The sequence below is a fragment of the Eulemur rufifrons genome, chromosome 21 (genome assembly GCF_041146395.1).
Source record: "Eulemur rufifrons isolate Redbay chromosome 21, OSU_ERuf_1, whole genome shotgun sequence".
Taxonomy (NCBI): domain Eukaryota; kingdom Metazoa; phylum Chordata; class Mammalia; order Primates; family Lemuridae; genus Eulemur; species Eulemur rufifrons.
In genome coordinates, this window is record NC_091003.1 from 16,584,051 (window position 1) to 16,598,282 (window position 14,232).

The 14,232-nt window shown below is 59.9% G+C and overlaps 1 protein-coding gene across 3 annotated transcripts in view; it reads right to left on the minus strand.

Moving 5' to 3' along the window:
- The window catches only part of OSBP2 (oxysterol binding protein 2), a 143,404-nt gene that overhangs the window by 10,685 nt on the left and 118,487 nt on the right, over window positions 1–14,232 (minus strand). For 2 of the 3 annotated variants that reach the window (XM_069497020.1, XM_069497021.1), the window contains 6 exons: window positions 6,291–6,483; window positions 5,585–5,702; window positions 3,711–3,765; window positions 3,254–3,400; window positions 1,935–2,180; window positions 129–249 (listed from right to left, as the gene is read on the minus strand). In XM_069497020.1, the coding sequence (XP_069353121.1) occupies window positions 129–249; window positions 1,935–2,180; window positions 3,254–3,400; window positions 3,711–3,765; window positions 5,585–5,702; window positions 6,291–6,483 (880 nt within the window). Of the gene's footprint in view, window positions 1–128; window positions 250–1,934; window positions 2,181–3,253; window positions 3,401–3,710; window positions 3,766–5,584; window positions 5,703–6,290; window positions 6,484–11,028; window positions 11,150–14,232 lie in introns of those variants that run through there. The other variant, XM_069497023.1, reaches the window with a different exon arrangement.

Sequence of the window (14,232 nt, forward strand, 5' to 3'; positions counted from 1 at the left end):
TGTCCAGGAGAGGTCCCCCGACCTGCAGGGAGGTCATCCCCTGGAAGCCCTAAGCCAGCTTTTGGGCTGACACAATCCTCCCTCTTAAGCAGAATGTCTTTCCCAGGAAGGCACAGGGCCCCGCTCACCCAGTGGCATGATGGAGATGTATTTTCCCCGGAACTTGCTGGAGATGGTGATCTCCTGCCAGAGGCTCCAGCCGTGCTTGGAGCACACGTAGTGTGCAGCTGACGGGGGGTGGTGGCTCACCTGAGACCAGACCCAGGATGTGAGCATCTGCTAGACACAGGCCCAGGCACCACTTCCCCAGCCAGGGAGGGACAGCCTACCCTGTCCCTAGTACATGCAGCACTATGGCCATAGAAAGGACACCCCCCCCCCGCTCCCCCCCCCTGCTCTCTTTTCTTCCTGGCAGCACCCACTCTCCATTGTCTGTTCTTCTTCATCCCACGACTCTGTGGCTGCAGGGCCCCAGGTGCCCCTCGCCCAGCCTACTTACTCCCTAGGGCACCAGCCCCGCCCTGGCCTCCTGCTGCCCCCATCACGCCTTATATAGTCCCCTGTCTAAACAAGAGGCGCCCCCACTCGATTCCTGTGCCTCAGAAGTGCAAGCTCAGACTGCCAACCCTACCAGGCGACAGGTGAGCTGTCCCTGAGCCCAGCTGTTGCCGCCACAAGTTCCCTAGGGCCACCCCCATAGGAAATCAAATGCAGGGATGTGACCACACAGGCTGGCCCTGGAGCTCTGCCTCCTCCATGCTTTCACTTCAGGCCCAACCTCCTGCGACTGCTCTGGAGTCTCCCTGGCACTCTTTCTCATGCCCTTCTTCTAATCCTGAGCAAAGGCTGTCCGCAGTCCCTCCAAAGCACATCCAGCATCCACCCCTTCCACCACGCCTCCCCCCCACCCCCACTGCACAAGAGGGCTCCGCACCCAGGTCGGGGCCAGGCCTCCCATGCAGAGTGAAGTCGGAGCCCTCTGCTGCTCCGCTCCACCTATGTCTCCTTTCCTCCCCCCACTCTCTGCGTCAGCAAAACTGCTCCCTGACCACTCCCTTTCTAAAAGAGCCAGAAGCATCCAGAGTACGTGCCACACCCCCAGGCCCATGGGAACAGGAGCCACGTCTGTTCACTTCCTGGCTACACCCTCCATGCCTGAACAGCACGTGTCACGTGGAGGGAACTTAACACGTGCTGAATGGAGAGAGGCATTTCCTTTGTGGTTCAGGCCAAGACCTGGGGGTCACCCTGACTGCCCCCCGTGTCGGCCACCTGAAATGTCAGCAAATCTGCTGGCTCTGGCCTCCCCCATCCTCAGGTCTGGCTGCCACACCTGTACCCTTGCATGGGTCACTGCAACCAGAACCTTTAAACTAACCAGCATGGCTCTGTGACCTGTTGGCCTCCTGTGCTCATCCCATGAGCTAGAGCCACACTGGCAGCAACAGATTCGCCTCTTTTCCATCAATGGACTGAGGCGTCTGGCCTGGGTCTTGGCCTATCTCCTCGGGGAAGGGATGGAGAAGGGGGGGGGGGACAGAGGCTGCTGTCACTGGCAGGGGCAGAGTCCATCCCGACACACACGGCTCCTCCTGCCTGCTGCCCTCCAGCTCAGTGGTGACCCCACACTTCAGTCTGCCCGGACTCCCCAGCAGGGCCTGCAAATGTCCCTCCACCTCTGCTCCATGGCTCCCTGGCCAGGAGCTGTGTCCTCCCCTTTCCCACACACCAGACCCAAGCCTGTCTTCACCAGGCTCTCCTCTTACGTCCCTATCATGCGAGGTTCCGCTGGAACTCAGCATGATGGCCCCTTGGGCACGGGCAGTCGGGGTCAGAGGCCACATTCCCATTTGTCTTGCTCTGACCCTAGGCTTGGCAGGAGCAGCTTGGCCAGATGTGAGTAGGCACTGCCCAGCACCAGGGTGGCCGCTCACCTGCTCGCAGAGGGAGCGCAGGCCCATGTCATCAAGGCGGTCCAGCTCGAAGGTCTCCCCCAGCATGGGGTTGAAGGGCTTGGCGATGCGGTGCACGGTGGTGGAGTAAGAGGACACGGAGAAGGCGGCCACCAGGCACATCTGCTCCACGGAGCTGGTGCAGTTCACCGCACTGTCCAGCAGTTGGTGGTACTCCAGGTCCTCGGTCAGCCGCTGGAGCATGGACAGGGGCTCATTGAAGTTCACCTGCAGGGGTACGGGAGGGGTGGGTGTTCAGTCCGGGCACCTGGATTTCGTCGGATGTTCAGGGACATCCCTGCTCTGACATCTTCACAGTGAGGTTCCTTGGACAACGCTGACCAACACTGCAGCCCCTCACCCTGTTAACTTCCCTGGCCCCTCCTGCCTCAGTTTCCTCCTCAGCCTTCCCCACCTTCTGGCATGCTGCCTCATATACACTTATATGTTCACTGTCACTCCGCCCTGAAACAGGGACATCCCACAAAGGCCAGGGTTTCTGACTTGTCCACAGCTGTCTCATCATTGCCGAATCACAGGAATCAGAGAATAGATGAGTGAATGGTCAAACGAATCCATGAGTGGAGGAAGCGTGTCTTCCTCACAGTTTCAGCTGCGATGCAGGTTCTCCATGGAGGGGCCAGCAGAGAACAGATGAGCCTCTCAGGGCCGCCGTCTCAGTCTCGGGCAGGGAAGGTTCACGTTCCCCGTGATGCCGTCGGCTGAGAATCTTCCCTGCATCATCTCCTCCCGGAGGCTGTGAAGGGTCCTGTGATCCTCCCCAGTGCAGATGTGGACACAGAGGCCAGAGATGTGAAGGAACTTGTTCTGGGTCACACAGTGAAACCATTTGGCCTGGAGCCCCTGAACCCTTCCTCGCGGCACAAGGGTCCCAGCTCTGCTTTGGCCTGTGTGACCCTACTGAGCCTCTGCTTCCTGGAGAAGGTACCAGTGATGGCTCTCAGCATGGAGCGTCTGTCCCTTCTTCACACAGCCCAGTCCTGCCACTCCCCATTTATGGAATTGGGGCGGCTGGGACACTGAGACCTGTCAGGTCCAGAGGTGCTCTGTGTTCCCCAGGTCTCTGATCGAGCCCCTGCCCTCATAGCCTGAAGACCTTGCTCTCCGGGGGACTGGGCAATGCTGACAGTTAGATAATTAGTTACGTGCTCCTCATGTGCCATTCAGAAAATGACACCCCGGGGCTGCGTGTACTCCACACAGGCCATTGATTCTCATCCATTTACAGGAAAGCAGCCCCAGAGGATCCACCAAGGCTGCCCCCACCCTGAGCCACCTACCGGCATGGGGATCCTAGAGAGCTCCCGGCCGATGCAGTTCTTCATGATACTCCAGAGGTTAAGGCTGTAGTTGGGCTTATTGGGGATGCTGACTCTTCTTTTGACCTTGGATGAAACCTTGGGCACAAGTGAGGCAGCATCTAGCACCTGCCAGAGAAGCAGGGCATGCCCGTCAGTGGAGGCCAGAGCTCCCCCTCGGCCTCCAGATCCCTGTCCTGCCCTCTGACCCTCTGAGGACTAGCGCTAGGCCGGCCTCCAGCACGCTGCTGCTGGGAGGGAGGCGGCTCTGCCTGGACTACTGAATCAGAGGCATATCAGGGACCTGAAGGTAGCCAGAGCGCTGGGCCTGCCCGGTGGCCCCCAGCTCTTGGTGCTTGCCTGTCTCCCTCAGCCACCTGGAGCTTGGCCCAAGGCCAGAGCCACCTCTTGGCTCTTGGGGTACACCCACCTCACTTGCGTTGTCTGATGAGGCCCAGTCCACGGAGCCTGCCCCGGTTCCACCTTCAGCTTTTCTGCAGGAAATAAAAAGGGGGAAGCAAGTTAGTGACAAATCCCAAGGCTTCAGGACCTTCTATTTAGACGCCTCAGTGAGGGCGGAGGGTACCTGCCCAAGGCTGCTTCTAATGGGGTAATCTCCAATTCGGGACACCGAAGGTGGGGGCTGAGGGGCCCAGGTCAGCAATTTGGAAGAGTCCTCACCTGTTGATGCCCTGGCAGCAGCTGCTCCCCAAAGCCCTTGTCTGGGGTCCCTGCACCCTGCCCGTCCTGTGGGCTGGCTGACCCAGGCCCAAGATGAAGCTGGGGTTGGGCACCACCTCTGGGACAGCCTCATAGAGCCCCATCAGCCCCTTTCTGTCACAGACCCATGTGTCCTCATTGTCTGCTTGCCTGACTCCCACACTAGACTGGGGCTCCTGGAGAGCAGGAAGGGTGTCTGACACCTCCCGTGCCCGTGGATACTTGAACTGGGGATGGTCAGCCACGGCAGCAGGGGGCGCTGTTCCTGAGGGGCCGGGGCTCTGTGGGCGCCCCATAGAGGGGTGACCCAGGCCCACTGGGTGGTAACAGGCACTCAGCAGTCAGCACCTCAGGGCATGGGAAGGAATCACCCAGTCCTTACAGCAACCTGGGGGCTCTGGGCCCGTGAGGGGTGGGCGGGGCTGGGGCAGCCCAAGCAGGACCTTCCTGGCTGCAGACCCAAGGGGGTGATGCTGCTAACTTTGAGAACAGTGTAAGCAATTTTAAAATGTTCCTGGGAAATAGAAAATGATTGTGAGCTGGTGATGGGACTAGAAACTCCCTGAAGGATAGCAAGGAGTCAAACAGCCCTTTCCCTGGAAGATTCTGGGACAAGGAAGTAGTAGAGCACATGGGTCCACGGAGGACAAGCACCAGGGGAGAAGGGAGTGGCCCGTTGCGCCCAGCCTGCTTGCCTGTCTCATGCTCTTCCCTGCACACGCGGTGCACAGGCATGGCCATGCGCACAGGCATCTGCTTTGGATCCCTACGGCACACACTGCATAGTGACATTTGGTCAGTGACGGACGGCATATAAGACCAAGATCCGTTAAGATTATCATACTGTATTTTTACTGTACCTTTTCTATGTTTAGGTATGTTGAGATACATAAATATTTGCCACTGTGTTACAGTTGCCGGCCGTGTTCAGCACGGTCACAGGCTGCGCGGTTTGGAGCCCGGGAGCCGCGGGCTCCACCCTCTGGCCTACCGTGTGGAAGGCTGTCCCAGCTAGGTCTGTGGAAGTTCACTCTGGGATGTTCACATGACGATGAACTCGCCTAATGACGCGTTTCCCAGAACGTATCCCCATTAAGTGTCAAGTAACTGTATTTAGAAACACCCTGAAAGAGCAGGCTTTTATGAAAAATGAAAGAAAGGCTTGGAAATAGAAGATGAGAAACTTCCTGCATCTCTAATCTGTTCTCCTGACACGGTGGAGGGAGCCGTCGGGACCCCATGCAGCTCTGAAGCAGGAATGAGTGAGCCAGGGTCTTCGGACCCCAGCTGTGGGACCCAGCCTCTACGCTGGAACTGGATCCAGCCCATGCCCTGTTTTGCATCTCCACTTTAAATTAAAATCCTCATGTAAACTTTATGTAGGCACCTCAAAGCCTTTTGATTTGAAGAAGAAAAGAATCTAAACAAAAATCCTATCCGGAACAAGATTTTAAAAAGGAACACCCCCCGCCCCCAAGTATATAGAGCTGGTGAAAAGTAGGGCAGATGGAACCCAAGAATGAGGTGGGAGAGGCTGCCCCTGTGGGAGGTTCCTCCCAGGCCGCAGCCGTCCCTGCTGGGCGAGAGCCACACCTGTCTTCCTTGGCCTCAGTGATCACGGTGATGAAGGATGTGGCGTCTTCCATGGCATCGAAGTACTCGGTATCTTCATCTTCCTCACTGTCCTCTCCTTTTTGAGTCGAGAGGCTTCCTAGAGACACAGGCAGAGCCGCTGCTTTAGTTCGCAACTTCAAAAAAGGCCCATCCTGCCTACCTGAGGAAATCCAGGGCCAAAGGCTTCCCCCTTGCTGCCCCTGCCCCACCCCGGCCCCCTATTCCCCTCCCGCCCTGCACTGCGGCTGCCTTGCTCCCTTTCTGTGATGAGGTGCTTTCTTTCCAGTGTAGTCACTGCTCGAGGCCTTCCGGAAGCCTCCCCTGACTCTCAACACGTGGGACAGTCTGTCTGCCTAGCTTCCCTTTCTGAGGGACCCCCCGCGGAAGGTCAGGTGGGCAGCCACCTGGCATCCCTGCCACAAAGGGGACAGCTGGGCTCATTTCACGTTTCTTTTGAGAATCTGAACCTAGTGCAGGGATACTGTTGCCAGTGAGTGATGGGCAGGAGACATATGAAGCCAGATGAGAGCCAGGCCAGAGCTGGCCAGGACAAGCCCACATGTGGACACACTAAGGGGTGTGTAAGGAGGGCACAGCAGAAATTGCATAAGTGCAGCCAGTGTCAGAAAGAAGCTGAAGGTTGAGCAACAGACCCAAGCCGGCCGGCCAGCCCTTGCCCACTCACCCTCGCTGAAGCTCTTGGTGGGGTTGTTGGACCGGCCAGGGGCGCTGCGGAAGGCCCGCTCGAGGCTGTTGTGCTGCTTGGCTAACTGCTCGATGGTTTCCTCCAGGTGGGCGCGCTGCTCCTGCTCATACTGCAGCGCCCGCTGCCATTTCCGGCTGTGTATCTCTGCTAGTTCCAGGAAGTCCCTGCAGGCCTGGGGTAGGGGAGTGGCTGTGTGAGCCCCAGGCCTCCAGGGGGGGGCCTGTCTGCTCCTACCTGCCACACCCCCACCTGCCCAGCTGCAGGGACAGGGAAGAAGGCCCTGGGAGTGCTGTCTAGTCTCCTTCCCTCTGCTGGGGTGGTCAGAAACAGGTTTGCTGCCCCTTTGGCCTCTCTGGGGACGTGGGAACCCTGGCACCCACGCTGGTCAGCTTCCCACAGGATGCCATTTGGAGAGGACGACACCCGGGCGTCACTGGTCTGCACGCTGCCTCCCCAGCACAGCCCCTTGGAGCTGGAAGATGCTGAGTCTTTTGCTCATCGTGGTTGGGGCCCAAGCTCTCTGCTGCCACATCCTCATTGCATGCTGGGCCTCCCGTTTGTCACTGACCCCTGACTACACTGGAACCCAAGGCAGCCCTGGCAGCTCAGTCCAGTCCCTGGCTTTGGCACAGAAGGAAGGAAAGACACACTCTGCTGTACTACCCAGCTCAGAGGTAACAGGTCTTATCTGGCAGAACTGGGACTGGAACTTTCCACCAAGTTACGTCATAGTCTGTATCATATAACTCTGCTTTTAAGTTTCCCCCTTCAAGCTTGTGGCCTATTATGACATCCAGATTCTTTTCAGCTTCCCAGGTGCATAGGTGGATCCATCACATTCTTATAAAGCAGGAGTCAGTCATTCTGTCATTACAGTGGAGACGAAGGCCCAGGCCTCAGCTGTCCCTGGAGAGCAGTGAGGTCCAATGTGGGGACCTCTGGATTTGCCCTTTCTGGACACCTTCTTTAACCCAGTAGGAGGGGACCCGTCTCCTTGGCCCACGCCTGCATCAGTGGTCTGGCTGCAGCTCCCCCGCACTCCTCCCCACCCCTTATTGGACCAGCCGCCCCGAGTGCCCGCTGGGCTCCACACACATCGCACACTGTCTGACCCAGAGGGGCAGAGACAAGCCATCCTGCAGAGACGCAGGCCCACAGGCCCTCCTCTGCGACACAGGGATAAGGCAGCACCGTCTCCAAGGGCTGTGGGGAGGTGATGTGGAGCACTGCACAGATACAGCCTTGGGGGCTCCCACCCCCATCTGCACGGGCACGTGGCACTCAGGCCTTCCACCACCAGCTCCCAGTGCTCCTCAGACCTCTTGTGCCATTTCCCCAGGAAACCACCTGGCCCCGCCTCCGTGGGGCCCGCCCAGGCACCTGCCAGCTTGGTTAGTTTCTCCAGCGATTGTGCCTGTTTCTTTCCACCATAACCTGCTTCCCGTGGAATCCCCCCAAATCAGCAAGTGCTTCATAATATCTGCTGGCTGGGTGGCGCCTACCAGGGAGCTGGGGCTGGGGCTGAGGGCAGTGGGAGTGAGCAAGGGGGTATGTCCCGGGCCTCCTGAGGACCAGCCCCTCCAGGGGCGAGTAGGCTTTGCTCCAACTCTGCATTGGGGTGCCCTGCCCGGGCTCAGCTGGCTCACTCAGCCCACAGGGAGAGCCTGAGCCCCGGTAGCTGGTCTGGCTGGAGGGAAAGGACCCCAGCCTGGGGCTCCAGAGTTCTGGCTCTTCAGGTGGCCCAGGGACGTCATTCTTCTAACAAGCCCTTCTCCGGGCACCTTCTCTCCATCGACTTCCCCCCTACCCAGCACCCTTGCAGGTGGGCAGGGCATGGGTGCCCCTTCTCATTCTGACGATGTGGAAATGGGGCCTGGAGATGCAGCATGACCTGCCCAAGGAAGCCAGGAAAGTAGTGGAAAAGGGCACATTACCAGGAGTCAGAAAACCTGGGTTCTGGCACAGGCCACCCGGCCCCCTGAGCCCGTGTCCTCACCGTGAGACAGACAGTAATGCCTGACAGACCCTGCACTCACAAGCTTCCCCGTCTCAGCTCACCCAGAAAAATCCTCGAGGTAGGACAAGTGAGACTATCCCCATTTGACAGATGGGGAAACTGAGGCTCAGTTCCTGGCAGCTCCCCCTCAAAGGCAGCAGGCTCCAAGGAGGCACACTCATTCCCTACCCTCCCCGGAAAGGTCTGGGTGCAGGTCTCTGCCTGGCCACACCTAAGCAAGGATTTATATTGACAGGTGTCCTGGCATAGGTTGGGGTGCGGAGGAGAGCCCGTCCCGGGGAAGGAAAGAAATCACCTTATCTTACGCACTTAACAGGGTCCTGAAGGTGGGAGAGGCTGTGTCCAGGCTGGTTAAAGATCTGGGGCTATTTTGAGTTTGCAAATTATGGGTCTGTAAGGCTCCCCCTTGGGTGTGGAGCTGCAGTCACTGGCCACCATGCAATTTAGTGGGCCTGGGAGGGCCCTGGCTCCGGGCCCAAGTCCACCACTCCCAGGCTTGTGTCCTGGAGCCGAGGCCTTCACTACCCTGGGTCCTACAATGGCCTCCCTGCCTCCCCTGTAGCCCCATCCCTCCTTCACTGCTGTAGACCTCAGGGTGGGGACCCCGACAACAGACATAGTGACACTCCATCCCAGTAGCCAAACCAGAAGGCACCTCTTTGCTGGTTCTATGCCAATGGTATAAGGGATGGTGGCAGGTGGCGGGGGCAGAGTACCCCTCTGGGAGCCTCGGAAACATTCCAGATTCTACAGGAACCCGATGAAATGGGTGGACAGAGACCTTCACTCCATTATAAGACAGTGAAACTGAGGTTCCAATGGCATGTAGCCAGGAGGTGGCAGAGCCAGATCTGGAACCCAGGTCCTCAATCCAGAGCTCGCTCCACTACCTGCCCCCTGCCTGCTGTGCCCATGAGACCCAGGGGACCCTTGCATGCCATGGCCCTGAGCTTGGCCCCGGTGCTGTTAGTCCTGATTCCTGCCACCTGTTTACTGTGCTGCTGTCACTGGCACAGCTCAGCTGTGCTGTTGGCCCAGGCGGATGGCCAGGCCCTGCCGAGCTGGCCTCATGGCAGGTGCAGGTGAGGAAGACAGCTTGTGTCAGTGGAGAACGCCCTCGTCTCCCTCGGCCACACTTCCGGGAAGTCCCTTGCCAGTTCCCCCTGCAACCTTCTGAGACTCAGAGCAAGGGAGAAGGGGCTGCCCAGGTCAACAAGGGGTGACTGTGATGGGATCCTGGGTCTGTCTGGCCCTAGGGCCATAGTCCTTCCATATAACCAGGCCACCTCCACACAAGGCGTGGTCCCCTCATTTGTCCACTTTGGAGTGAAGGCGCAAAGGGCAGGGCTATGCCGTGCGTGGTGAGAGGTAACAGATGCTTCATAGTTTTCCGGGTGCTACTAGTCTGTTGGCCCTGACCGGCAGCTACGTGAGGCCTCGCGCCCCTGCCCGCACCCCTTCCCTGCCCCATGGCGACTGCTCCATCACTTCCCACCTCTGCAGCCCCGAGATCATGTCAGTGAGGTTTAACATAGACGGGTGCTTTGCTTATATATACCTTATCTCATTTAAAACAAGACTCGTGAAAGAGCCAGGCAACACCAGCGTAGCATAGCAGCCACAGGTCATGGTAGTAATTCCCACAAACTCACATCTGAGGACATCTGGCCTTCCCAGCAGCAAAAGGGAAGAGGGAAAGATGAACATAGAGTGAGGATGAATTAGGATCCCTACCTCCTATCCTCGCTGTCCACGGGCTCTAGATACTTTAGAAATGACCGTTTGCTCCACCAAGGGACCGTGGAGTGTTGGCTCTTTCCCCCAGGCCCAGGCAGCTGACAGCCTCTGCTAGGCCGGCTCCCAGCCCTCTCCAGCCTCCCTGGGTCACCTCCTCCCCAAGCCCTCCTGTGTGGCCCACCAGACGTGTCTTCCTGCCCTTCCCTGGCTCAACCCCAAACAAACCTACTTCTGAAGCGGCCCCTCTGTCACACCGCACGCCTGCTCTGGGCCAGGGCTGGCTGGGGCATTTTCACTGGCACCGAAGTACCTTTTCTAGAGTAAGTGTGACTGAGGAGGTGGCTCAGAGAGGCCAAGGGACTTGCCCAAGGCCACCAGGAGGCATGCGTAGGGGCAGGGTCCGAGTCTCTGTACCTGCAGGTCTCCCAGGGGATGGGACTAGTGTGGTCACAGCTAAATCTTTACTGCTGTCTGGGAGCAAGGGCAGAAATGTCATGAGATCCCATGGCCTTGCTGGTGTGGAGCCGGGTTCCCAGGAGATGCTAACAAGGACGCCTGGGACTAACCCTGTCTAAGCAGCAGTGCCGGCCCTCGCCTCAGGGGCAAGGGGCTCCGCCCGGCACTCTTGACCCCAGCTGAGTCCACATGACCAGGGCTGCTGGCCGATGACCTGGCCAGGTGTGAACTGCAAACACCTCACAGCTACCATAGGGCTGCCTGGCACAGTGCAGCAGCGAGACAGGAAGGCAAATCCCCTGGCACACCTGGGGCCTGGTGACTAGGCTGGGCACATGCAGATTGCAAAGTGTCACAGTCACCTCAAGGGGGGGCAGGTGGAGGCTGCTATACCCTAATATTGAGGGGCTTATGTGTTGGACCCAGGGCCTTTGTCACAGCCATGGTTGGGGGTCACCCGCAGTAGACAAGCGGCCTGGCCACCCCCTCCACCCCTGATGCACCCACCTGGTGTCCACGCCCAACTCCCAGGGTCTCCTCTGCCACCACCGGCCTTCTCTAGGCCCCATCCCGACCGTGCTGTGGAGAGAGGCAGGTGCCCGGGCTGGCCCTGCCGCCCTGGAATGCTGAGCTGGGCTGTGCGCTGCGTGCTCATTAAGCTGGATTAGGCCTGGGGCCTGGCAGAGGGGCCGGCGGAGGGGGGGGGGGGGCGGGGGAGAAGCGGGGAGGGCCCTGCTGACCCAGACCAGGCCCAAACATGGTCGCATTTCCCTCGAGGCTCTGTGACAACTACACCTGGGTCCAGGAAGCTTGTGCCCAGCCCTGTGCAGGAGGGGGGACTTGGCTGACCCCAAGCCCCCACCCACACCGCGCTCGCGTCCTGAATTGTTCAAGGGGAGGAGAATGAGTCCAGCTGGGAGCCGGAGCCAGTGTCTGGGCCCTGCACAGGGGCTGCCTCACTGCCCACCCTGGGGCAGGCCCGTAACCTCCTGGGCCTCCGTGTCCTCCTGATTCTGTGACCTGTTAGGTCAATGGTCCTCAAAATGGGGACAGGGTTCCAGTCTCCGAGCCCTGCCCCTTCTACACCCGCCCTGGGGCTGTGGCAGGGGTGCTGGTGGAAGGGCCACAGGGAGTGCAGGTGCTCCCAAGACGCAGAGGGCCTGGCTTGGGGTGTAGGTGCCCCTAGCATCGTGGGCAGGGCGGGGAGCCTGTTGAGCTGCCCCTAAAGGGCTGGCCCCGCCTGCCCACTGGGGATGCTCCCGTCTGAGAAGTCCAGCCTGGCGAAGGAGGCTGTGAGGGCTGCCACCCAGGGGAAACCAAGTCAGGGGCCATGCCGTGTGAGCTCCAAAGGGAGTTGCTGCTCCTCATCCTGACAGGTGCCCCATGGGACACACACAGAGTGTCTCTGACCTGGAAACCTTTGCCCAGCTGTACCGCAGGGGAAGGACAAACTCTAATCGCTTTTGCTGTTCCTAATCCTAATCCTGGCGACAATCGCACTGCTCCCCAAACCCAGGCAGGGGAATAGGGCGTGAGGTCACCCAGCCTGGGTCCTCTGTCTGTCTGGTGTGTGGCCCGGGGCAGCCTCTCCAGTTCACGGGAGTCTGTGGAGCCAGGGCTCTACCCAGGCCTGGCCTTCGGTGGCTGCTGGCAAACCACCAGCTTCCTCCAGGGTCACTTTCCTCCTAGACAGGGACGTGAGAACTGCTGGACGTGGGGGTGGTGGCTGTCGGGCTTCTGGAGGAGGTGGGAAGAGGGGCCGAATGCCCGGAGGCTCCAGGCTGGGTGACTGGCCCTGTCTCTGGCCATTGGCACACGCAGCAGGTCCCAGTAACCCTGGGCCCAGGGAGGACGGGAGAAAGGGCTGTGCTCCCACCTGCAGCCGGGCTGGGACCTGCCTGGCATCTGACATGCCTGCCCTATAGTGGCACCCCAGCTTCTGGGCTCCCGGGTGGACAGGTGGAAGACTCCTCCTGTCCCTGGGCTGAGGCTGCCCGCCCCCACTGGTCCTCATGTGGCCTTTATTACCCCCACCTCTCACTGGTCTGGAGGTAGCGACTGGGGTGGAAGTCACGGAGGGTCGTGGTGTCCCTGAGCCCCTCTGCGTGGCCAGGGGATGCACTGAGAGTCAGAGGGGTCTTGCCCCCTCCCCCTGAGGAGCGTGGGCTGGCCTCACTTTACACGGATGAAGCCCAAGTTCAGCAGACGCCCCACAAGGGCAGGAGGCAGTGCTGACATTCAGGCCAGCTCTGTCTGGCCCCGGAGCTGCCACACTGGATGAAGCTCGGCCACCTTAAGTGTCCAAGACTAAGAGCGAGAACCTCTGCAGCCACAGTGCAGGGGGCCCCTCTGGCCGGGCCAAGCTGCCACACTGTGTGCCCATCACCCTCCCTGCGCTCTCGAGCTGAGCTCCTGGCGCGGCTCCTCCCCACGGCCCTGGGCCCGGCTGACCGGCACACGGCTGCAGCCCCCGCCAAACACCAACGGGGCACGGTCGCGGCTCCTCCTCCCAGTGACTCACTCTGGGCACTGGCGAGGCAGCTTTCCACTTCAATTAAAACTTTAAAATAGCCCTTTCCCCATTCAACAGTTGACCCCTTGTGCACAGGAACTGACGCCATCTGGCTACCAGTTTGCCAACTGATTTTAGACAATTCTGGAATCTATTTTTACCCATGTCCCCAGGCCTCAGATGAGCAAGCTGGCAGGAGCACAGCAGTGGTCAGCTGGACAGGAACCTGCCCCACGGGCCCTGGGAGGACGAGTGGGGGCAGCTCCAGGCCCCTCACCACCCTGTGGGTCGGCCAAGGACCCTCCCTGCGACCTGCTGGGCTGTGAGCCAGACAGGCCGGAGAAGCCTCAGAGCGTTTCCAGTTGTGAGCGGCTGCTTCTGACATGTCTTTATTTCTACGATGCCTCGAGGGCCCCCAGCTGCTGGCTCTGCCTCTGCATACCTGTCCCTGCCTGCCTGTTTCCCACTCTGGCTGTCTGGGGCCCTCGGTGCACTTTGCCTTTGTGGCCTTGTCCACCTGGATTGTCCCCTGAGCCCATTCCATTGAGCCCCGGCTGCGCTGGGCGCTCCTGCTACGCAGGCTTTCCCGCGTCCTTGCCATCAGGATGTCACAGGCACCCACCCAGCCAGGTGCCAGGTCTACAGCAGGCACCAAAGGGTGTCTCTTATGGGACATTACCTCCCTTGGTAGACAGACCCAGGAGCCAGAGTGCAGGGTCTGTTGCATCTGGGCCGGCTGAGGTGGGCCTGGTGAGCAGCACCCTGCTGGCCAGCCCTGCTCTCCCTGCCTTCTGTCACCCGGGTGCCTCGCCAGGCTTTGGGCTTTTGCGGGGCTCACTCCCAACTGGCTCTGCTCACTCACTGGCTGCCCAAAGCCATTCCCAGGAAGGACGCTCCTGCATCCTGTCAGAAGCGTGTGAGGTCCAGGGCGGGGGGCTCCTGGTGGCCCAAGCCCACACCCTCAGGTCCTTCCTCATGGACCGATGGCCGCTTCTCACCCACAGCAGCTCTGCCGGCCCCTCCTGCACCTCAGAGCAGCACCGGCCACCCCCGCCAGCGCCAGCTGCTCTCTCCCTGTCCAAGGGCCTCCCGCAGGGTCTCCAAGCCCCTGCCCCTGCCTCACCGGCACCCATTCTCCAAGAGCGGGGGCTTTTGCTAAAATGCGAGTCAGATCATGCCACTCGGCCTCACGAGTCCCT